The sequence below is a fragment of the Rhipicephalus microplus genome, chromosome X (genome assembly GCF_043290135.1).
Source record: "Rhipicephalus microplus isolate Deutch F79 chromosome X, USDA_Rmic, whole genome shotgun sequence".
In the NCBI taxonomy this organism is placed as follows: Eukaryota; Metazoa; Arthropoda; class Arachnida; order Ixodida; family Ixodidae; genus Rhipicephalus; species Rhipicephalus microplus.
This window is the reverse complement of record NC_134710.1, coordinates 172,051,467-172,077,245: the sequence shown is the minus strand read 5'-3', so window position 1 is coordinate 172,077,245 and position 25,779 is coordinate 172,051,467. Positions and strand designations below refer to the sequence as shown.

General features: G+C 44.0%; 1 protein-coding gene across 1 annotated transcript; it reads left to right on the top strand.

The window, feature by feature from the left end:
- The first annotated feature begins 1,100 nt into the window (after positions 1–1,100).
- On the top strand, positions 1,101–25,344 carry Bug22 (cilia- and flagella-associated protein 20). Its single transcript, XM_075878210.1, has 5 exons — positions 1,101–1,313; positions 1,406–1,485; positions 3,194–3,305; positions 15,577–15,765; positions 19,853–25,344. Exons 1-5 carry the CDS (start codon positions 1,230–1,232, stop codon positions 19,967–19,969), a joined length of 582 nt encoding a protein of 193 aa, XP_075734325.1. The 5' UTR covers positions 1,101–1,229; the 3' UTR covers positions 19,970–25,344.
- The last annotated feature ends 435 nt before the right edge of the window (positions 25,345–25,779 follow it).

Here is a 25,779-nt window from a genome sequence, read left to right as displayed (position 1 = left end):
AAGACAGAAACGTCGTCACTATGCAATTCTGATGAAAAATTTATCGATGCGCGCGCTATAGAAGAACCTACGCATCTATAGTTAACCGCCGGAGACAAACTAAAAAATATAGTGAGAACATAAAACTAGGGCGACAGAAACAACGCACACAAAATCACCCAGAAAAGCAAATTTTGCGTCGTAATATAGGTACCTGGTTGGCGCAGTTGTCCGCAACCGAAAGTTAAAATATGAAAAGGCCTATCTCGTATTGTTCTACATATCAATTTCTCTGGCTTCACCAAAGCACGATTATGGCTTTGCAGTCATTGCCCTCATGTTTTCTTGCTTTTTTGTCGCACCTAACATTGCGGTCACTTCTAGATGGGTCCAGATCTTTTTGTTGTCAAACACTGCCCGAAAATTTCTCTGCACATACGCGGCATGCTTTGTGTGCGTGACCGCCGGAGGCTGGAAAAAGCGTGTCCTTTCCGTCCAGATGCACCGCCAAGCCGTTTTTGAGACTTCTGCGATTTGAAGATAGAAATAGATGCCAATCCTTTAGAAAAACCAGCATTCACCAGTGCAGCAAAGCGGCTCCTGTGATACCGACAAAGGTCCTTCAAACGAATGAATGGCGTGAAAATGCGCTGCAACTGGGCACACACGAATAGAAACAGCAACGTCAACTACTTGGGCCAGTTTAAATATATATATATATATATATATATATATATATATATATATATATATATATATATATATATATATATATATATATATATATATATATATATATATTCAAGACCCCAGACCACTTATATATATGAATACACATATTTATCTCTTGCGTCATTGCGGAGGCCCTCTCCTCACCTTCAACCCCGTGTTTAACACCCCCCGAACTGCAGCGTAACCAGCGAAACCCCGGGGACGCGCTTCACACGCAGCAAGACAAGAGAAGAGCACTCCACAGAATACCTACCAGTTTGAGCGCTCCTGGCGGGCGCCCGATTTGTCGACGCGTGGAGGGCTATGGCGGTGCAGCGCAGAAATATGACAGTGAGCCCACTGTTTCCTTCTACAACTATAGTACACTGTAGTTGCTAAGGTAAGTTTCACGCCGCACAACAAACATTACAGTTGCCATGCTGACTTGAAGTCACTTCTGTTCTGAACTGTGCTTCATACGTTGCACTCGCTTCTTGCGCATACATCCCGCTAGAATTAACATTGCTGAAGTTTTCAGTATGTTTAAGAACACATTTCAAAGCGGGTTTTTGTCAATACTTTACAGCATCGGAAGCAAACCACTTCAAATCTGGGATAAGAAGGTAAAATGCGAGCATGCATCGTGTTAAAAGATAACTTTATCGAGTTTTTTTTTAAGAGCTTGATTAGTTTCTGTAACCTTCGAACTTCACAGGTTAGAAATGGCCACATCAAAAGGATCACGGACAACGATATCCAGTCTTTCGTGCTCGAAATACTGGGCACAAACGTCAGGTGAGATAGACGACCCATTACATTTAGTTATCTAGCGGCTATACCCCGTATTCAGATTGATTGATATGTGGGGTTTAACGTCTCAAAACCACCATTTGATTATGAGAGACGCCGTAGTGGAGGGCTCCGGAAATTTCGACCACCTGGGGTTCTTTAACGTGCACCCAAATCTGAGCACACGGGCCTACAACATTTTAGCCTCCATCGGAAATGCAGCCGCCGCAGCCGGGATTTGAACCCGCGACCTGCGGGTCAGAAGCCGTGTACCTTAGTCACTAGACCACCGCGGCGTACCCCGTATTCAGAAACGCTGCTTGACTTGAACTTGACTTCCCACAGAATTCAATGCAGCACAAACGCGTTTCGCATTGAAGGCGGTTTCAAGTCAAGTTAGAGTCAAGGAGCGTTTCTGAATACGGGGGTAAGGCACTTGGCTGCTGACCCGGAGCTACCGGAATCGAAACCCGGCCGTGGCGGCCGCATTTTCGATGGAGGCGAAAATGCTTCAGTTTGCTTAAATTTAGGTGCACGTGAAAAAAAAAAAAAAAAAAACAGGTTGTCAAGGCGTCTCTCATAATCGTATGGTGGTTGTGGGACGTTAAACCCCAACAAGTATTATTACATTTATTCTCTCATAATCATATGATGGTAGTGGGACGTTAAACCCGAACAAGTATTATTACATTTAGTTATCATTCGCTTCTCGGTTACTAAAGTTCTTTCCGCATAAGCGCACCGATAAAAGCTTAAGCATTGTCTGTCACCTGCTGCTTGCCATTTACTTTATTGTGCGTTAAATTACAGTCATTTTAATTATGTTATTGTATATGCAGCAACGCATATCAGTGTCACATCTAATCTATTCGGCATATACAAAAGTAAGCTCGGTTCACTATTTTTAACTTTAGTAGCGATAATATATGCATAGAGAATAAAGTGCTCACAGCTAATTATTTATTCATACTCAACATAATTATCCTACTTTTTAAGTTGATTAATGAAGACCTCACCCACAAGTTAATTTTATTGGATTGTTTGAAGAGTAGTAACCCTACTCATTTTCTTCAGAAAAATGTCTTGCTGCCTAAAGCTCATTCTAATTGCGGTAAAATGACAGCATTATTCCGTGATGTTAAAATGTGGAAATTTTTTCCTCATCATATCAGAACATCGTTCTCTCGTACTAAAAAAACACTCTCAGAGCTTATTTCCTAAACCAATAATTATGTGAAATATTCATAGTGTGTTCAGAATTCTTTTAGGGGTTTTGTTTTTTCATAATGAACTTTACATGAAATGAATTTTTACTATTCATAGTGACTTTTCGTGCGTATTTTAATTTTCTCACTGTTATTACAAATTTGTATTTTTTTATTCAATACTTATTCAATTACGAAACAATCTGATGTCCTTAAAAGCATATTGTTAATGTCTTCTATCACTGTATTTTTTTTTTTGCAACTAATTTACCAGTCTTTTTCGTTAGCTTAGATATTTTGACATTTTTTGTGCTTATTTCTTAACTTGTAACTAATTATCATGCACAGATGGTCCTTGTATGGTGTCCTGACCTTGGGACCCTCTTCTGTATATCCTTTAGGTTCTAAACATATTATGTAAAATAAGTGTTTGGTTTGACTTGAAACTGGAGTAGAGTAAGAACATAATCAAATTCTTATATTGTTGCAATTCTATGTCTGCATTGTAGCACAACTTTCATCACGTGCCCTGCCGATCCTCGAAAGACGTTGGGCATCCGACTTCCTTTCCTCATCATGATTGTCAAGAACATGAAGAAATACTTCACATTTGAAGTTCAGGTACACAGCTAAAGTTGTTGCTGTTTTGTGCCACCATTTGATTGTGTAACCCTGCATGTGTCGCACAGCAGAAACAGTGAAGACGGATAGCCCACAACACTCCAGTGGGGTCCGGCACCTTTGTTTCTGCTGTTACTGTGCTGTAATTAGAGTGATTATGCCAGCATTTGATCATGATCAAAGAACAGTTGCTTATGATATAATTTGCACATGCCAATAGAAATACAGTTGAAATAACAGGTTTCTAGGAGTAATAGCAAGAACTCGGCAAATAGTTGTCACAGTTTGTAGAATCGCATAGAGGAAGTGGTCTCCTCAATCAAAGGGAACTTCGACACCAGACATCCCCCTGCAGTGCCAGAGACAGAGAGTGCAGTTTGAAGCTTGGAAAGAGTGATGGTGAATTCCATTGAGAGAACAGGAGTAAGGGCGTCGTGCAGTCAGGAGTGGCGGGCAGAGCACTGAGAGTTGGGCCACTTGACCTCCCACTGGAATTTGGCACGCTTTCAGAAAGCAGGTGACGAGTGGGGAGAAATGTACCGTGTGACCAAAACGTTTGCAGCCCCGACATTCTCTGTGAGGCAGCAGCAAAATACGCATGAAATTTGTCTCTCGCATGTTCGCCATAATCCCAATTCACGGTTACATAGTACATTTGTGCAGCGATGCATTCACCAGATGTTGCTGCTTACACTTCATAGCCGTCATCGTCCCTACCATTGCTACTCATGGTTGCTACACTTGCCACCATGCTTGCTGGAAAAAAAAAAGGTAAAACAAATATAGAGAATGTGATGTTTGAAAGTCGCATGACTTTTCGTACTGCGCCTACTCCACTTTTCAGGCGAGAGCACTGCCTGCAAACTGCTCCTGCCTGCTCCCAGAGCCACAAAAACGCTCTCGCTCCACCACTGGATGACAGTGCTCTTACAACTTGTCGTGTATCCGGCACGGCGACACGTGAAAGTAACCACGCTACACCACTGTACGATCCATGACAATAATCCAGTTTAATCAGCGAGTATCATTTATATACACACGAGCGCAGTGGCGCCATCTATTGTGAGTCCAATGACCCAGAAGGCCATCTGGTGTAAACGCACAACACTACATCTACCCCCTCCCTTGATAATAGAACACAGATTATGTGCATAGGAAAGAAACAGTCACTACCCGTGACAGAAAACTATAGTAAGTCTCCACTGTAAACAAGTCACTGCACATAGTCCCCGAGTCTCTCTGGTGGTCTTCGCTCCCGTGTAGAGCGACGGAGGGGCACCGGCTGCTCTTCTGGCTGATGGACGACCTCTGGTTCGTCGGCACAATCAGCACCCAGTCCTGCGGTCGTGTTCCCCGTTGGTGGAGGCCATGGTGGGCTTGGCGTATGAGGAGGCAGTGCTGACCCCCCCCCCCGGAGACTGTGCAGCTTCCTGTATTGGGATATTTTGTGTGGTCGTGTGGCTATTTGCCTTCGAGGATGGTTTTCGTGCTGTGGCGTTTTCTGCCGACCCGTCTGTGTCCATGTCCGCCCACAGCCGTTCTTGTCTTGCCCCCGTTTCTTCGTGAACAGCTTCATGGGGTACAGCCGACAGTTGGGAGGCATTCCAGGTACGGCCGTCCTCCAAGTGGAATGACCATCGTGCTACCCGCCTCAGTATTTTGAGTGGAGCCCCAAAACTAGGGGTGCCTTTTATTTCAGGTACCGGGCGTTTCACCTGCACGTAGGCCCCCACTTTAAATTTGGGCTCCCGGGCTGCTCTTCGCTTGTCAGCATACGCCTTATTTTTTTGTTGGTATTCACAGACACGACGCTGAAGTCTACGCAGTTCGCGGGCGGGATGGGTGCCGAAATCCGCTGATGGCTGGCCAACAACATCTAATGATGTGTTCATGTGGCGGCCATGAAGCAACACTGCTGGAGAGATGCCAGTGGCGCTGTGGGGTGTGGCTCGGTAAATACCCAGGTACTCTATAACTGTGGTCTTGATTGGTCGCTGCTCTAGGAGAGCTAGTTGTATATACGATTTCAAGACCCTGTTGAATCTTTCCACTAAGCCATTGGCTTGAGGGTGGTAAACTGCCGAGAAGAAATGCTTGATGTCCCTGTCTTCAAGGAAGCACTCGAATTCACTCGACGTAAACTGTCGGCCGTGATCTGAGACTAGTTCAGTCGGGTAACCCTCTCGCGCTAAGACAGCAAGCAGAAAGTTGATCACCGTGCGAGAAGTGATGTCACTGCAGAACGCAATCTCTGGCCATCTGGAGAAGTAGTCCACTACCACGATGACAAAATCGACAGTCGGCCGGTGCACGTTCAAAGGGGCCCATGATGTCTATTGATATTTTGTCCCAAGGCCTGTCAGGAAGCGGGACAGGCTGTAGTGGGGCTTGCCAGTTCTTGACACTCTTGTCCGAGGCTTGACAGGCGCTGCAACTCCTGACGGCGGCCTCCACATGCTTGTCAAGGCAAGGCCACCAGTACTTCTCCCTGATGCGCTGCTTAGTCTTCACAATTCCTGGGTGTGACTCATGAGCTAACTGGATGAATGTATCCCTTAGCTTGGCAGGCACTACAACGCGTTCTGTGCGCAGAAGCAACCCCTCTACTACCGAGAGCTCGTCTCGTATTTCGTAGTACGGAGTCAGTTCTGCGGCAAGTTTTTTCCTTGTTGGCCATGATGACTGGATAAATTGCATTACCTGCCGTAGTATGTCATCCTCCGCGGTAGCAACCTGAAGATTCTCCCGATGTACAGACGATGTAACCAAGGACACAACCTCTTCATCATCATGGAAGCCCCCTTCTGTGTCTGGCACGGGTAGTCTGGACAAGGCATCTGCTACCTGGTTGTGGGCTCCACTGCGGTACTGTATTTTGAAGTTGTAGCGCAGCAGTCGTGCGGTCAACCTTCAATACGAAGTGGCCGCTGTCCCGTGCTACGGGATGAGAGCAGTGCCACCAAAGCCTGGTGATCCGTCAGTAGAGTAAAGGATCTGCCCCAGAGGTAAACGTGCCACTTCTCGCAGGCCCACAAACAGGCAAGGGCCTCGCGCTCTCCGGCCGAGTATTTTCGTTCTGTCTCTGTTAATGTCCGCGATGCAAATGCCACAGTACGCACATGGGACCCCTCCACTTGCTGCAGTACGGCACCGAGACCGTACGCAGAGGTATCTCTTGCAACAATGACAGGTAGCGTCGGGTCAAACATTCGGAGGACCTTGTGGGATGCTAAAAGTCTTTTTACTCCTGCGAAGCTCTCTTTTGCAGCGTCATCCCAGTCGAAGTGCACGTCTTTGCGAAGTAGACGATGCATTGGCTCTACTTGCTCTGCCAGTCGCGGCACGAATTTGGAATAGTATTCAACTAGCCCCCAAAAGGAGCGTAGCGTGGCTGCATCTCTAGGCGCAGGAGCATTGATGATTGCATCAATCTTGGTCTGGAGCGGTGCTATACCCTCTGCGCTGACGCGATGTCCTAAGAACGACAGCTCCGACGTGTTGAAGACGCATTTTTCGTTGAGCTTGAGCCCAGCTTCTGCTATTCGTTCCAGCACTTGCTCCAGGTTTTGCCTGTGTTCGCTCTCCGTCTTGCCAGAAATGATTATGTCATCCAAGTGGCATAAGACCCCTTTGCAACCTCCAAGAATTTTCGTCATGATCTGCTGAAACGCAGCTGGTGCCGATGCCAACCCGAAGCAGACCCTCTTGAATCTAAAGAGGCCATCGTGAGTTATAAATGAAGTTATGTCCCTGCTGTCTGGGTGCAGCACAACCTGGTAGTAGGCTGATGCCAGGTCCACCTTGGAAAAGCAGTGGGCTCCATCGAGGGCATGAAGCAGCTCCTCCATATGAGGCAAAGGGAAGTTGTCTGCTACTATAGCTTTGTTGGGTTCCCGGAGATCGACACACAGTCGAATGCTACCATCTGCTTTGCAGGCTGCTACAATAGGAGATACCCACTCGGGAGCATTGACTCTCTCAATGACATCAGCAGCAAGTAGCTTCTCAATCTCGTCAAAGACCGACTGGCGGACTGAAAATGGTAGGGGTCTCAGCTTCTGTGCGACTGGCGCGACGGAAGTTTTCATCTTAACTTTGTGTTGCACACCTCTTACAAGTCCCAGGCCAGGCAAAAACAAGTGGCCAAACTTGGTCCACAGTGTTGGCGGCATTCCAAACTTGGGAGGGCCAAGGGGTTTTTCATGCCTGGGGCTTTGGGGAAGGCCTGAACTCATTGCTGGAAGCTCTCGGCATTCCTGCGTGGACATTTGCAGGCAGCGCAATTCCTCTCCCATGATGCGAAGGCCAAGGGCTTGAACAGCATCCAGGCCAAGGAGAGATGTACCAGATGGCGTAACATGAAAAGTTACAATGGCTTCTTTCCCCTTGTATGTGACTATGGCGTGAAATGACCCGAGAACGGGAATCTTCCTGCGCGAAAAATCCAGCAATGTAAGATGGGAACTTGTCAGTTGTACTGCGTTTGCGAACAAGCCTTGGAATTGGTGCTCACCCATAATAGACACGGCCGAGCCTGTGTCCACCAAAAAGTTCATGGTATGCACCCGTGTCGTCGCGGTAATTGACGCGACATTGACATCCACGTAGACGCCTGTGCTCTTGTTAGTATGGACCGCCAAGGTGCTAATGACACTGGTAGCATCCTCTTCCGGAACGATTTCCTGGACCTCTGCAGAATACCCCTTTCGGCCGCGACGGTAGCTGCGACATGCTCTCTTAAAATGGCCGCGGCATCCGCAGGCAAAACATGTGCGACCGCGCGCGGGACATTCCGTAGGCGAACACCGTGCTGCGCCGCAGTTTTCGCAGGCATTTACATTTCTAGGCCCGGGGACAGCAGCGGCGGCGGCATTCATATCAGGCGAAGGTGCGCTGTACGCACGTGAGCAGCTGAAGTGGCGACGGCCCGGGAGGCGTGTGCCATTATCGTCGTTATCTCGTCGATCGTGCCTGGCTGAGCTGTCTCGCAACTGCTGCTGAATGCGCTGCACAGGATTGACGAAGGCTTCGGATTCACGCTGGGTTTGCTCACGAAGCCGTGCTACCTTGACAGCATGATCGAACGTAAGGTTATCGCCCTCCAGCAGCAATCGCTCTCGTAGCCGCAGGCACGTGACGCCTGCTACGAACTGTTCACACAGGTTTTCGTCCGCTTGAGTGGCGAAATTGCAACAAGCTGCTTACTCCCGAAGCGCTACGGCGAAATCAGTGATGGGCTCACCCTGCAGTTGACGACGCTCCCGGAATCGATGGCGTTGAAGGCGGACGTTGCAAGGGGTGGCGAAATGCTTTGAAAGCATCTCAACGGCTACGTCGTACTCGTCGGGTGGGCGTAGGGCTCCCGTGGTCATGTCTTGCGTTCCAGTAGGTGCAGTGGTGCCGATGATTCCAGCGGCGGCATCTGGCGTGGCCGTGACACCGGGTGCAGCACTCGTCTCTGCCTTGGTTTGCGTCTTACTAGGTGGAAGCGCGTCGAAAATGCGCTGTCCTTCCATCCCAAGACAGTGCAGCAGGAGGGCTCGGCGATGGGGTGCGGGTAGCTCGTTCGCTCCAGACGCCAGGAGAAACCTTTCGAACAGTCGTAACCATCAGGCCCATGGCACATCGGGCGTGCCGGGGGTGGCCAGGAACTGTTCTACCACAGAAACACGCTGGCTCTCAAGAGAGCCCTTTCAACAGGCTTTGGAGTGCTCTTGTTCTCTCGATGGAATTAGGCATAATTTCTGCAACCTATACGGGGGAAATCCCACAAAGTCCACACTATAGCTATGTCCTTTAGCAGCACCTTTGTACCCCTGTATGTGGGTCCTTAAAATCCTTGAAAACCATTGAAATTGAGAAGTTTTTCTTCAAGGCCTTGAAAGTGCTTGAATTTTCACAAATCCACGAGAATCCTTGAATTTTTTTTTCTGTATAAACACTGTAGCAATGAAAAATCCGTAAACAGGGGTTGTATCGAGCCAATGTTTCGGCAAGCAGACTTGACTTTCTCAAGGCTAGAACAGAACTTATAGCAGGTTGCACATGTAATATGCCCATCACAAAAGAATTAAGAACATTGGCAGCTTTTGCACAGAATCAACACTATACATCTCTGGAAACTCAGGAAAGGCAGGAGGAGGGGGAAAACAAACAAACAAACAACTGTTGCATTGAGGAGAAGGTCGAAATGCTTACAAAAAAAGAAAAAAAGAAACTAGATGCCACAGTTAAGAAGGAAAGAAATTAACAGCTGCAGCAGACTCATATGCAGAAAACGGAAAGAAAATTAGTGACCGGACATGCATCATCTAGTCAAACAGTTTTAGGAAAACTGCCAAGACCAAGCAGCAGGAGATAGTGGATATTGATATGAAAGTTCAGAAACAGCAACAAGGCATTGTTTAAATAACTGTTCCTTAGTTTTCTTTATCTGAATAAAAGTTTACAACTTCTCTCATACTGAAAGTGATTACCTTTGCAGCTTTAAGAAACTATGACTGATAGTTGTCTGGAAAGCAGATGTCATTGTAGCCATATTTCTAACGTCTGCTCCATTGATGTTACCCTTTTTGATGAATTCAAATTATTTCAAGCTTTTATCCTTCCCTGAACATGTTTTGATTGGGTTTCTAACAGACAATGTGGTCCTTGAAAATTCGCACACATAGCCTAGAATGTTCTTAAAAATCTTCTTTTCGCTGCTAATCTGAGCAGCGGCATATTGATCTTCCTGCTTACACTCGCAACTTTTTATGCCAGCATATACTGAAGTCCTTGCTGTGGCACCTGGCTGCTCTGACGTGCAAAGAAAGTCTTGGTTTAGTTTTCTGACAGCAGCCAAATTGCATTATAAACGAATTTCGTTAATTGTAAATTACAGTACATTTGTCATGTGATAGGCATGTTACAGTAAGGACGACATGAGAAACACATTCTAAGTAGTACTAGTTTAGAGTCCTGGAAGTGCGCATGTTTGATCAACTTCCAACAAAAACATAAGTGCCACCTTTGTCTTCTAAATAGTTATAATCATATGCTGTTTTTTTTTGGAGAATTATTCCCTACTCCTCATTTGGTGGGTATGTGTGTATACAAGAGCATTGATAGAACAAAGGAGACGGAAGTTCAGGGCTCATAAGCACGTTTCAGTGCAAGTGCTTGCGAATTGGATAATCTGTGGATCAGAGAAATTAAATGGGCCACTGAACAGGACCTGCTGAAACACACAAGGTGTTGCAAGGTAAGGTATAAGGAATGTCATCCATGCCCCGGAGTCTAAGCTCGAATGCGCCCAGTTTTTTTTTCCTCTCCTGTGTTATTTTTTAAGGCACTGCAAAAGGTGGCTTTGCATGTTCCGCATAGAATGTTTGTCCGTAGTTTGCATGACTTGGTCGTTAATAAAAGCAGTGCATGATGGGTCAGAACTTGAGCTTGTAGCTCCCGTTCATGAGCACTGGCCGTTTAACTCGAGACAACGAGCAGTACGAAATAAAGGTCAAGTGGTCAACATCCCGATAGAAGTTCAGAAAACAGTGCAATGCCTTCTTAGAAACATACCCGATACCACCACCATCGACGTGCTCATAAAGTGAAAGCTGATAAGCAAGCCCTCGTACAACTCCAGCCTAGCGAAGAAAGGAAACCTTCAATCTGGATAAAGTACCTAGAAGACTTGCCGCTATACAAATACGTAAATATTGTAGTGGTGAAAGAGCAAGGCGGTGACCAATATGTCAGTCTCTTGGTGCAAAGCATGAGCGCTGTGCACGAGCTGTGCACGCCAAGCTCATTAGACTGTTTCTTGCTGTACCGGCTGCCTGCCTGCGACCAGACAGTGCTGATAAACCACCTTTCAAAGTGGTGGAGGTGCTGGGTAGTTAATTCTTGAACTTTGAAGCCGGAAGCTGCCCACTGCGCTGACAATGCCTGATCGGACCACCGAGCAAGGCACTGTTCAGCAAAGCACAGCCCAATCTTCACTTGTCATCATGCCAACCACCCTGTGCCAATACGATCCCCCCTTCTTCAGCGGCACAGAGGACCAAGATGTGGAGGATTGGCTGCTGCTGTTTGAAAAGGTGAGTGCCGGCAACAAGTGGGACGACCCCTCGAAATCTGAGTACGTCCCATTTTATCTCAAAGACTTCGCCAGCCTGTGTTTCACTACCCACAATTTTGAATTTTCCTCGTGGGCCACTTTCAAGACCATCCTTGCAGCTGTGTTTGGTCGCTCCACAGTATGCAAGCTTCGGGCCGAACGGTGCCTACGCGGACATGCGCAAAGGCACGAGCTTCATCAAAGATGTGATTGATCTATGGAGGCGCCTGAATAGTGTGAACCCTGAAATGACTGAACAAGACAAGATCAGGCATATCTTGAAAGGCATAGACAATGATGCCTTTCAAATATTGCTGGCGGAGGACTCAAGTATTGTGTCAAAACTTGTGATGTTGTGCCAGAGCTTCGAAGTACTTCGCAAACAACATGTCTCAGTTCCGAGGTCGACGACAGCAGGTGACTCCCTCGCTGTCCTGATCGTTGGTGGTGACAACACCTTGCTGGCACAAATAAAAAAAATATGTATGGGAAGAAGTGGCTCAACAGCTTTTGTGCCTGTCGTATTTGCCGACCACTGAAGTACCGACCACTTTAAAGGGGTGCTTATTAGCAACGTCTGGTAACAGGCAAACAGCCGGTACAGCCAGAAACAGTCGAACCGGCTCATCATCCACAGCTTGTGCTCAGCGCTCGCACTTTGGACCAAGAGACTACTGATGAGTACTGTGCTCCTTCACTACTATAATATAAAGAAAACGTGCACAGACCTTGTTTTTGCCAACTTCAGGCTAGACACCATCAATGAACCATTGGCATTTCATTGATCACAAAGCAGTAAGAACGAAATTAAAACGGAATGCGGAACTTAAAAGGGCCTTCTTACACTATTCAACCCCCCATGTTTTATTTGTGGGTTGTGTATAATAAGTACAGACAGACTAACGGAGCAAAAACGGCAGGGACAACGGAACACAGTCTGATGTTATTCGACTTAGAAAATTTAAAATGCAAGAAAAAAAATGATGACCCTCAACTCGTTTCTCCCGCTGTCACTTGACTCGATTTCACTCACTCATAACGTCGGAAGGCTGCCCCAATGAAATAAGCTGAAAGCGCCTACGTGTGGGAAGCTCGCACCTATTGTTTTTTTTTTTCAAAGTATTGTTGACCTTGTGCCTGACGCCTTGCTGAAGCGAGGTATTTTCTGCAGTTTTTTTTTTTTTAAACTCCGAGTCACTCCCTCCTCTTATTCTGAGAAAGGAACTTGTGCAGTGACCAGTTCAGTGAAGTGTTGACCCGTCATTTGGTGAGCCGCCCGATGAACAACAATGGTGCACTGCACCCCTTCAACAGCGCACGTTCGGAAAGAGACGGCTCACAAACTCACAAAAGCAAGAAGAGGGAAGAAAGAGAGAGAGGTCTTTCGTATGGACATCCGAGCCGCGCCAGCCAAAAATTTAGTGGCGAAATGGCAGCCAGCGTCTCTGTCGTGCTTTGTAGTTGCAATGATCTTTCTTGTTGTGGCCGCATTTGTTCAGGGCCCGATGAAAAAGTACTGAGACAAAACATGAAACAGATTAGTAAGCTCAGTTTTGACGCTGCACCACGATCGCTTCTAGCGTTACATTTATCCAATCATGGGGTGGCAACCTTCTGGCGCCATTTCCGCCCTGCAAAGTTCTGACGAGCGCCACTACGTGGTGATGTGGTGACTTTATTTTGTGATTCAAATACTAAATCATATGATATCTGCACTTAGACCAATGCTAAAATTACCTCCAGCTATCGGTCTATGCAAACCACAAATAAAAAACAGGTGCTTCAAGAGTGTTCGAGGGCTCCTTTAACACAGCTATGAGTTAAGACCAATAAACCGTTGTACGTATATGCTGTAGCCACGCATTGTCACTCACATACATGCACAAGTGGGCAGGTCATTTAACTCTCCCGGTGCTTCACCCACTTGCCATGGTTTGATTTGTGGAAATGCGTGGATATATATATATTTTTCTTGGGTTGCGATCGAGTACAGCTGAACATTAAAGCTCAGCTGGACTTTTTGACATGCGAGGTTGGTTTTGAATTTTTAGATACTGGATAGTCAATGTCTGTTTTGTCTATACAGATACTTGCAAGCCAAAGAAAGACCTCCATGCACATTCTATGAAGTTCTCAGTGAGGCAAAAGTGTACCTTACAAATACAGGCCCATTAAATAAATGCTAAAAACCTATGTTAGTTGGTATATACAGGTCAACCATTTTTTCCAAACACTGTTTTCAGTTATTTTTGTGTAGATAAATTAATCTATAATAAAATAATGTCCATACTGCCCTGAAATTGGAGTTGAAACCTCAGCACTTTTATACTTCTGTGACACGATAGATTTCAATGCTAAAAATGTAGAACATGCCACGAAACAGGGCACTTTTTTAATGAGATACAAAAAATTGTGTGTCCCGGGCATAGTGGCCAGTGTATTTGTCTATTATACTTCACCGTATGCAAATATTTTGATTAGGTTTCTTTTTTCCATAACTTGAAATCATAGAAATCCTTGAGGCCCAAATGATGTACCTCTGGCATGCTACTGGCCAAGGGTCAAGAAGCCATATTTGCACACTAGCATACATCACCTTGAGCACTTTCTTGACATGTGCTGCTCACTTCCAGTGTGACTGGGGTAACTCTACCGCTATAGAACATGATGCCGGCTTGTCGCAGTACACTGAGGCGGCCATATTAAGTGTGCAGCTCAAAATACTGGAATCAGCCAGACACAGAGTCCATGTGCTTTTGGATAATTTTATGCCATGTGCTGTGCTATCATGCATTTGCCTCGCATGTTCACAATACCCTCAACTATCAATTGGCAGCATTTTTGGACCATGTTCAAGAAGTCTTGACGGCCATCTTTAAGCACACCAATTTGATACACTTGCACTGCATTCTTTGTTGGCTTCTTGATGAATACTGATGATATTTTTACATCGAATAAAAGGAAAATATGTGTGCAGCGTTTTACTGCGCCCATGCATGAAGTTTCAGTGATGTGAGAGAACAAGGTTAAGTATGTGATGGTGTACTTGACAGTGTGGCATGCAGCAAGTTCGTTAATGGTGAAAAACATGTGAGAAACTGCTGTGACTACAGGCATAGTTGGAAGGTGTATACCAATGGAATGAAGGGATCGCGACTTTTAGTTATGTTGAGTATTCCAAGGTGTTTTGCAATAGACTTACAGTATAAAAAAACAAACTTCAAGTGTCGATTGCACAGAACACAGACTACAGACAGCCTCTCGAATTGGAATTGGCTGCAGAAGATGGCATACTGAGAAGCGGCTTTTGCTTTTCTCCTATTGTAGCATCGAGAATATTCTATACCAGTTTATAGCATAACGGCAAGTCAGTGCAGGAACTTCTGAGTGAAATCACTCAATTCTAACTTTTTTTATACGACAGTTGTCCTGTAATTCAAGTAGCTCTGTAATGTTCATAAAAATTTTCTTTTAACACCTTAACCACTTGAGGTTATGGGAGAGCACTGAAGTCTTGCAGTTAGACAGTGGGTAGAGTTGTGTTTGCTTGGGATCATATGAAAGAACTCTTAGCACCATTGCATATTAAACCATGCCATCTGAAGTTGACTATATTTAACTTAAGGTAAGAAAGAAAGCGCTTACTAGATGTGAAAGTATGCTATCAATTAACTGCTTGTTTGAAAGTGGTGGCAATGCAGTGAAAGGGGCTAGTTGGTTCATGTTGACTTTTGCAGTGGTGGGACCTCTGCAGACAATTTTATTTGCGTTCTATTGCGAATACTTAAATGTGCTGCCCCAAAGACCTTTTTAGGTTGACATGTGCTAGCTATGGAAATGCTGCTAGTAAGTGCATACATTGTTGCAAGCAGTACTTAATGGCCCTCATATGTAGTGCAAGCTGCATCATAGGTTGGGGGGCTCTTGTATTTTCATGGGAAAAAAGAAAGAAACCTTGCCAATCGTAGTGTAGGTTGTATGTAAAGTATACAGTAATTTTTTGGGCAGGGGGGAGAGGGAGTGATGACATTTGCAGTGAATTCACCTTTGACTAGGTAACTTGAGAAATATCTATTAAACACTTTGTAGATAGACTACGGATAATAAACCTTGTCACTGTGAGTTGACACCTTAAAGCAGCCTCAATTGAGCCTGCATCTTATCATACAGATCTTGGATGACAAGAATGTACGTCGGCGCTTCCGAGCGAGCAACTTCCAAAGCACAACTAGGGTAAAGCCCTTTATCTGTACAATGCCAATGCGTTTGGATGAAGGCTGGAACCAAATCCAGTTCAACTTGGCTGACTTCACACGCCGCGCCTATGGGACAAGCTATGTGGAAACACTGAGAGTGCAGGTAAGCACCCTCTTCTTACAACAAATAATCACATAAGTGAGTTTTCAATTGTACACAACAAAATTAGTACCTTTTCATACACATTCTCGCTCATGACCATGTTCTACATAACTCCATATGTGGTGTGCTGGTGTGTGGAGGCACGTTAATTATGACCTATTGTTAGCTGCATGATTATTCAGACTGCAGGGGATGCATGAGATGCAAGCTGTATTTGACTTTTGCCGACTAAGGTTGCACGGCGGGCTTGTTGGTTATTCATGTTGTTCGAGGTATAGCGCATCCAGGACGGGGCTTCTTCTGTCTCTTCTTCTCTGTCCCGTCCTGGATGTGCTATACCTCGAACAACTTGACTTTTGCATAGGGCACACCATTTCTCGAATACAACAGGCAGCACTGACACCTTCATAAATAGTTTTAGGCCAGCAAACATGATGGCACTCGTTGAAGCGATGACTCTTGTTGAGAAGTGACGAGCGAGCTGGCCTGGTTTCTTGATGATGCTATTTATAAACACTGGTGTCGACTATCATGTTCCCCATCTTGTGCGAACAACGTCTCATAGAAAATAGCCAGATTTCAAAATCGGGTGCTGAATTGAGAGCTTGTAGGCCTAATGTGCCTGGGAACTCATTATTTGATTGCCTTGGCTGATGACAGCAAATAATTTAGGCTCACATAACTAGTGGTAATTGCCATGGAATTCATTTATGTATACAAGGTGTATTTCTAAGCAATACAAATTTTTCCTTAAAAAACTGTAATAGTTAGGCACTTGCTGTCTTTCAATACAATTTCTAAGCTGAGACAGAAAAATTTTGCCACTAATTAGCCCACTCAGAATTGATTAACTAACAAAACTATTTCAATTAACTTTTTTATTATCAATTTAAGGTGGTGGTTTGTATGGCGAGGTTGTTCTACATCATAAATTATTGTTCTACGTCAGTCAGTCTAATCACAGAATTTCTAAATTGAGAACGCCGCGAAATGTTTGTTTATTCTAGATTTTTTTTCTCTAGTGAATATGAAGTCGTATACTCGCATGCTGAAAACAATGAGCGTGTGGTGGTTTACTGCGCATGTGTGCCCTCCATGCACATGCACCACAGCTCGATTTGGTCCATTGGAGGTCGGGACGGCAGAGCCACTTTTCACCGTGCAACTACGTTTACGTTGTAAGCAGCACAGAATTGAGCGAGGCTAGGTAATAATATCCATACTTTAATTTTGAGGACTGGCACGCTTGACAGCATCTGTCTACGCGACTACGTTCAGCAAAGTGATGGACTCTATATTTCATAATTTCAGCCTCAACTCTCTTCCGCTAGGCAGCGCCACATGATGGTTTTTGCTACTTTTAAGTGCAATGTAAAAATATAAATCTTATCCACAATGCGAAAAGAATACTGAAATCTGTGAATATTTTCATGGTCTTTTCATTTCTACCAGCGTCTAATCACGCTTTTGGACCAGTTGTTAGTCTCTTCAAAGGGTCACTCACCAGGCCCCATAACAAATTTTAATTAGACTGTGGAGGTTGTTGTGTGTCCGATGAGGAGCATTATGCCACAAAACTTTTTCAATCGGTTCATTACAAGCTGTGAAAACTGTTTTCTTTTTTTTTGAAGCAGCGCAAAACAAGGATGAGAGGAGGTGAGCTCGAAACCCTTGCCGCTCTCGCGTATCCTTCGCAAGCCAAATCTCTTCCCTACTCCGCCATCTGACCAAGAGGTCAATGATGTGCCCGAACAAGCCCTACCCTCAAGCACACGAGCGGCGTTGTTTTTTTGACCAGCCTTATTTTGTGGTCTACTGCCTGTTTCTGCAGGATGGTTTGGAAATGCTGGCTTAGACACGGTAGAATAAATGAGCATAATGAGTGCTTGAGCACGCAGGACCATAAATTTTTTTTGGAGGACAGGCGTCTGTCTGCTTGACGCGCTAATTGTGGGGACACGAACGCATGTAAAAGGCAGGCAAATTAGCCCCGCATCTCGTTGCAATTCATGGGGAGAAAATAGAAAAGATGCACACATTCTTTTAATGCATCTCATTATTTATCTCGTTTTATTCATCTATTTAAGTAACAAATGACGTAAACTACACATGTAGTGTTAAATAATTTTTGCTATGTCACGTGCTACTGTTGGCAACGTCAGAGCACAGTTGTCTACGTAGAGGACCAACGTCGCAGCACTGCCGTGTACGTAGGGCGATTCTCACGTGTATGCCATGCCCTCATTCTCTGTGTGCGTGCCTGCGAAAGGAAGGGAGAGTAGCATTCATCTTGAAATTTGACCCATTATCGCGGCGCGTAGCATTGCAAGTTTTGACAGATGTGATCGTGAACGCCCCATGTACAAATTGCGCTTGTCAGCTCAAAATTGTCAAACCTGGTGAGCGGCCCTTTAAGGGAGAAAAAAAATTTTCCATCTGATCAACCACAAAGTAGCTTGCCTTTGACTCAGCTTCACTGCATAGCATGTCGGTGCAAGGTTTCAGCAAAAAATTTTCGGCAGCGAATAATGCATGTCATACAATGACTTGTCATTTGTTTTAGTGATTATACTGTATAGAACGCCGAAAAAAGGCTGTAGTGCTAATTTTATGGAACGGTATCTTCCTTAGTGGACCATGGTAGGGCAGGTTATATTCAAATGCATCATGTGCTCTAGGGACAGAATTAAGATGCAGTCAATGGGCCGCACTATGGTATTAGGGCATTGTGTTTGACTTTGATAATTAATACACATCATCTTCATAATAATTATTGTTGTAAATAAAGTATAGTTTACCTGAGCTGTTTTGATGATGTTTGAAATTATGATACTTGTGTACTGAAAGAAAGTTCTATTTTGTAATGTATGGGTTACAGGATTATAGTTTATACTAGGCATGTGCGAATATCTGTATTCACTTAGAAACGAATCCAAAAAATTTTAAAATTCTAAGTATTCAAAAAGAACGAATTTATTTAAACCCCATGTTGCCCCTTGTAAAGGTGGTTTCACTGCAGTAGAGGGGGCTGTACCATGAATACATTTATCCAGGAGAAATTCACACTGCCGCGAAGCCCTACTTCAAGGTTAAATGAACATATTACGCTCACATGAATTCATAACTTTGCAAGTTTAAAAGCTTGTTATAGTGACTTATATGCTCTATTTAGAGCATATAAAATTTATTATATTTATAATAAATTTTAAAATGTTACATATTTTACAGGCTATCACTTACATTTTACTGGATGTCAAACCCTCTACTACTCAAAGTTTTTTGCTTGAATAGTAGCTGGAGAATACGACAGGGATACAGTTATAGCAAGCAGAAGTGCAAGGGACAGATTAAAAATAAAAAGTTGAGTACATGTCAGAGTTCTGCAGGGAAGCACTCTTTCAGTGCAAGTAGCCAGGTAAGACAGAATGAAGGTTGCCCTAGTGCTACCTTGACTTGAGGGAGCACAAAGGGGGGCCTCATTGTGGGAACCTTATTAGGGAGCATTTCAAAATATGTAAAATGCCCTCAAGCAATTCTGAGTTCCTCACCGAGGTAAGAAGCGTTTCAGAATACAGGCATTGTACATGGGCCTTTTGCATATCTCATCCATTGAAATCGAATTGCCACAGCTAGAATTGAAGCAACAATTTTTTGGTCAAGAGGACGGTGCCACCACCTTGCAGAATCACTTTGAAGACTGTAGAAAAAGTAGACATTTTTAGACCCAATCATTTATGAATTTGTGGATTACCATTTTGCATAGGATTCTGTGTCTAGCCTATAATTATTATTTTAAAGAGCTGTGTTAGATTATAAATTCAGCTAACATACTGGTGAGTTTGGTAGCTGCCTCAGTGAGTTGTCAACAAATAACCATGTACACACAAACCTCGATATAACGAATTGGGATATAACCAAGTAAATGAAAAATAGTCTCGCAATAGATTTAGTATTAAGAATAAACTTTATAACCAATTTTTGGATATAACGAACTTATTTTCATGTAAGATGCAAGTTTGTTATAATGAGGTGTGTATAAAAGGAGGTCCTCTAACACGCTGCAAAATTTTCATTTGCAACTTTTCAGATCCATGCAAACTGCCGTATCCGGCGGGTGTACTTTGCGGACCGCCTCTATTCTGAAGATGAGCTGCCCGCAGAGTTCAAGCTGTACCTGCCAGTGCAAGCTAGAGCTAAAGTTTGAAGTTCCTCACAATGCCCATTACAGTGGCATCCTTGTGCACAACTTTCACCATTTTTTTTTTAGCTGTACATGGGTGCATATGCATGAATAGCTCTTGATCAGTTATTTATAGTGCAGGGAAGCAACAGCTGTGCCGATTTATTACAAACCCTATTTTTGCTCCGAGAAAACGATGAAATTGTGCCATGCAGTGCCAAAATGCCCGACCAGGCTAAACATTTTTTCAGTTGCGCTCATTTCAGCGAGAAATGAAGGCCACGTTGTCCACCTTCAATTTCCATCATCAATAAACCCATGCTGTAAGCATCCAGATAATGTTCAGGTTTAGTACAAGCGCTGGCCACAGTATCGTGGCACAAATGCGAAGAGACCCTGCGACAAGGTCGCTTGAAAGGACTGAGCGTGTCGAGAAAGACGCACATTTTTTTCTTCTTGCATTTTTTAAGCACCAAGCATGCTAGGCAACTTAAGCTAAAAACGAAAGTCGCGTTTTTGGAGAATAAAAAACGCCACGTGCGGCAAACAATGCAGTTGCCTCCACAATGTTCTCCCTTATGGAACACTGTTACGGACGTCAGGCGCAGCTTGTCGTCTGTGCATACGCTGTACATACGTCGCGGCACATAGTACATACGCCGGCTGCAATTGTGTAGGGAGCGCTGCAATGTGGGGGCTTATGAGGGACTTAAAGCGTGACATTTTGAACATTATTTGGACACGCTGTGGGTGGAGTGTCCATACCTAAATAATTTTTCTTACACTGTGAATCAATCCAAGCCCACCACAGACCCTAACTCTATAACATGGTGTCAGATATGTACTCATTAGGCCAGGCACTCGCGAAACTTGATCGACCAGATAAAGCAACAGTGCCGCGCACACATTAGTCTGCTGACTGCAGTGGGGACCTAACGGCGAGACGACACAACTTCAAAACAAAAATGCGTGGCCGTAGCCACCAAAGCTTCGTGGGAAATAGGAATTTCATAGTCAGGCAGATTGAGGCTACTTAGTCTGCGGATTACCTTGTGAGGCGATGACGGTAGGTTTCATGTTGCATATTCGCGGCAACTACAAAGGCAAAAAGAAACAGTGGCTGCTAGCTGCTATAAAAATGATGGCAGAAAACTTGTATACCACTACTTGGTATGGATGTTAGCACTAGCCACATTCTCAAAATACGCGGGCTCTTTGATTCTTACGCCTTCCCGATAGTGGACGGCGTATTTGGAAAACAGATCTTCAATTCAGAAAGTAGCACATGTTAGCATAAGCCATACAACAGCAGCCTCACGAGAGACTCAAGAGAAAGAAAAAGACGAGGTGGATGCTTTTGAACGGACCGTTGGCTTGAGCGGCCAGATAGACTTTGAGTTGTCTGTTTCTTGGGCAGAAGTTCGCCCCGACCACTTTATTTCATTAAAGTGTACTCTTTCACTGTGCGTTACAATATTGTCTGCCAGTTTTCCACTGTACTCAGAACACACGCAATGCCATAGGACAGCCGGAGCAAAAAAATTCTAGCTCTACAGTGACAAAAAGCACAGATTCGCACCCAGTGATAGCCAAGGCATGTGGAAGTTCGACTGTGCCGAAAGCCATGCTTTACGCCGCTCCCACTTCTTTTCACAACGATAGTACATAACCACAAGCCGTTCGGGAAATCTAGGCACACAGAGACTCAGTTCTGAGACCATGCTTGTTGCAGTACATCTTCCTGCCATCAGAACCCTGATAAACCATGGAGATCAACATTCCTAACTCGTGTGCTGGAGGAACCAATGCAGCCAGCTGCATCTGAATTCAGCATGCCCTCCTGTGTATTGCCAAAGTAGTGCGTTAATTCTCAAGAGAGCATATCATAGTAATTATAGCCACTTCTGTAAGGGTCATCAAACATCCAATATCAAAAGGCCTGTAGACAAAACCACAGGCAGCGCAGCAGCAAGTCTGGATGACGGGAGGCCTATGAGGAGGCACACTGAAAGTCTCGTGCATATTTGGGGAAGTCATGTCATACTAAAAAACGATTCAAAGAATGCGCAATCAGAAAAGTGCATGACGTCACTTCCGTGCGTTGCAGGAGAAGTTTCTGTGTGGATGCGACTCGTGCACCAGGCAACGCAGCAGTCTTTATCGTGTATATTTACCCACACAAAAATTAAAAGCTTATGGGGGAGAGGGGTTGTCCCCCTTCCTCGCTATGCTTCTGGGTCGCGAGTAGTGGTCGGAAAATGTATTGGCCTTGTTATAACCCCTGCAGAACGCTGCTCAAAGGAGTACTAATGCGATTTCAAGGCACCTCAAAAGAGACATCTTTTGTTTCCATAGTGTGCACTGTCATCGCTCTCCATACACTGGAGCCAGACAATGCATACAAAATGTTGTAATTTGATTTTAAAGTTCGTCACCAAGTATCTGCAAGCTAGCAATGGACATTATCACGACAAGTCAACACAGTAGCTGGGTTTGTGAACTCTGAGTCCAGCATGCAGTCTAAATCACAGAAATCACTGTCAAAGTCTCTGGATGACAATTCACTCATTGTTTACGAGAACCACATGCGACTGACAACAAACAGGCGAGTTGCAGCCTTCCAGTGACATGAGACCCATCTTGACAGGTCAGTGCGAAGCCACCCACTCTATACCAAAACCATCTTTTTAAGACAATAGTCTTTCTTGGGATACTTGAAGGAAAAAATTTTCGTGTGTGTCCATCGAACAGTTTTGCTACTCAGTGGATTTTTTCGCCCCTAACTTGCTCCAAATTTGTATTCAAATGCTCCAAAAGCAATTTAGTCATGTGAATAAACTGCCTATCTGCTTTTAATATATTCTATTGCCATTTTAATAAGCAATGCTATCATGCTCTTGATGTGATAACTGTTTCATAATGATTGTGCAAACAGCTATTCTATATTCAGAGGTGCAACAGCGGAAGTAGAATTTGAAGCAGCTAAATATAACTTTTAAAGCTCGAAAATTCAAATTTAAGGCAGGTTACAAGAAAAAAGTTTTTTTTTCAATAACGAATTTTTAAATTGAAAGCAGTATAAAAAGAAGACTTGAATTTAGAAAAGGAAACGAAAGTATTTACAAGGCATTCAACATCACCCTAAATCATGCAGAGTGAACACAAGTAGGTACTGTTATTTTAATATAAGCAGTACTTTTAACCACCCACTGTACAAACAGTGATAAATGTCCACGTCAGCATTTGCCACGCTTGTCAAATCCTTTAACAGATTCTGTGAATTCAAATGTAGATTCACCAAATGGGCGATCTTGAAATTAGTGAGGTTCGTAAAACTAACTAGTAGGGGTGGCTAAAAAAACTAAAAAAAATACTGGTGCACAGTTCTATTTCTTTTTTTAGGGCTGTAGGAATGTCATACAGTGCTCCAAATGATTGCCATTAACATTCTGAAACATCGCCAATCATACTAGTACTCATAATTGTGTGGTGTATACATGCGTGACTAATTGGGGAACAAAGAGTGCTGTGTTCCGTGAGTATAACGTTAACAGCCGCTTATAAACCTTTTTATGCTTTTCTGCTGGGCACGGGTGTACTGCAGCAAAGCTGGCTTAAGTAGAGTTCTGCATGGGATAGAACAAGGACAAGAAACTTTAAAACCGCTGCCCCCCCCCCCCCCCCTCCTTTTTTTTAAAAATCTTTTTTTCTTCCGCGATAGGGTCAGGTTCAGGGCACAAGTTCTGGGCTCGCTTGCTAGGCACGTTCAACCAGGGAAAGTAACAACGGCGTGCGCCCGTTAGCCTGATCACGGCACCAGATATCTATCAGTGGAGCGAGGCAACTTCAAGACAGAAAAATGTTTTATGTGCCGTTGCCATAGCAACGGCAACGGCAAGGCACTGCACGTTGACTCGGCACCTCCTCTATTCCATATAAATAGAAGAGGCGCTGGTCAAGTTAGTTTGCATGCAGAAAACGTGGCACACGCTTCCAGTTTTGATTCTTAACATGTCATAGCTGCGTTTACAGACTAGGAAATTCGTATTTCCTAGAGAGTATTGGTAGCTGTGGCAGTGCATTTTGTCTTGAAGGTGCGTCGTTTGGCCAATGGCTATTTGCTGCGGTCACGAAGGTTGTGGTTGTTACTTTATCTTTTCGACAGTGTCTTGGTAGTGTCCTCATCTAATGAGTATACATCTCACAATGTGGTTTAAGGTCTGCACGTCTTAATTATATTGGTTTATCGATGCAAGCTGCAGGTAGCCAATGTGGCCTCTATTTCTTGCAGATACTGGCACAACTGAGAACATTATTAGGCTCGTTGGTCATTTCGGCGCAGCGTGGCACAATTTCAGCAGATTTCATGGTGTTAACTCAGCTCGGCACAAAAATTGGGAATGGTATCAAATTGGCTTATTTGAAAGGTGTTCATTTGGTTTTCAAATTGCTATTTGTATACCCCTGCTACATTTACTATAAATGATTACTATATTATTGAATTGCAGCAGGAATGGTTGTTATAAACGAAAAAGCTAATATTTACAGGCTATGACGAGAAACCGTGCAGATAAAGTAATGAAGACTTCTGGTTTTAGTATCAAAAAAGCTTGTCTGAACATGTCCACTGGTACTACATGTTTTAAAGAGGAACCAAAATGAAAATTTGCAATACACTTCAATTTTTCTTGATTTTATTTAAAATTCATTTTACTGTCGCCCCAAAGTAAAATAAAAAAAAAAAGAACAACCAGAAAAAGACAAGCATGAATTTTGTGCATCAGCATAGGCGAGGCAGGTCTACGGCGTGAGAACGACCATGTAAATTGTGCAGAGTTTCAACTTCAGGCTCCGACACAAGCCATTCGTACCACACTTTTTGTGAAGTCACACAACACCAGAAGTGCGTCTCTACTGTAGCACATTTTTGCAGACAGGCGGGTTCCTGTTCAAAGAAAGACACCATCATTACAGATGCTATTAGTAACTGTACATGTTTCCAATAAATTCAAGCTGTGCACTTAAAAAGAAAAATTCACTTACTGACTGTGGCCCTTTAGTTCAGCTCTGTATTTTTATTCATATCTTTGCTCTGCTGATGAATATTTCTTTTTCATAAATGGCAACACAGTACAAGCTTGCTCCAGCCAAGTCTGGAAAATGGGCCATCTACATTACGTTGAAATTCGACCTTATAGTCAAAGTATAGTTACTATTGGGTTTTATTTAAATATAAGGGGCCACATTCATTTTTTTCCCCCTTTGAGATCTGGCTGAGCATTATTGGAGCAATCACCAGCTGCTGCTGCTCTATGTCATTGGTCATTCTGGCACGATGAATGCAATCAGAAAAACACGTTCGCAAGAACAGTAAGTAATTAAAAGTTCTACTACTGGCACCTGTAGCAGTTCCAATTTATTTAATTGCTAGTGTCGTGCATGCCAAGACCACAATATTATAAAGCGCATCATAGTGGGGAGACTCTGGAATATATTTGACCTCTAGGGCTTCTTTAAAATGCACCTAAATATAAGCACATGAGTGTTCTTTGCATTAAGCCCTTATCGAAATGCGGCCACCGAGGCCAGGAACCGAACCTATGCTCTCCAGCTTAGCAGCACAACAACTTACGTGCCGAGCTACCACGGCTGGTAGTTCCAATTCACTGTCCTGGTCTTCCTATGTGAAAATAGCAAAGCCATGTTGCCCTGAAATCGTGATTAAACGCTCTTCGTAGTAATATTGAGCTGTATGACACTTCACCTCATCTTAACCATGTTACTCGCTAAGCAGCTTTTTTTTCTTTTCTTTTAAGAAGACTAACTATACTAAG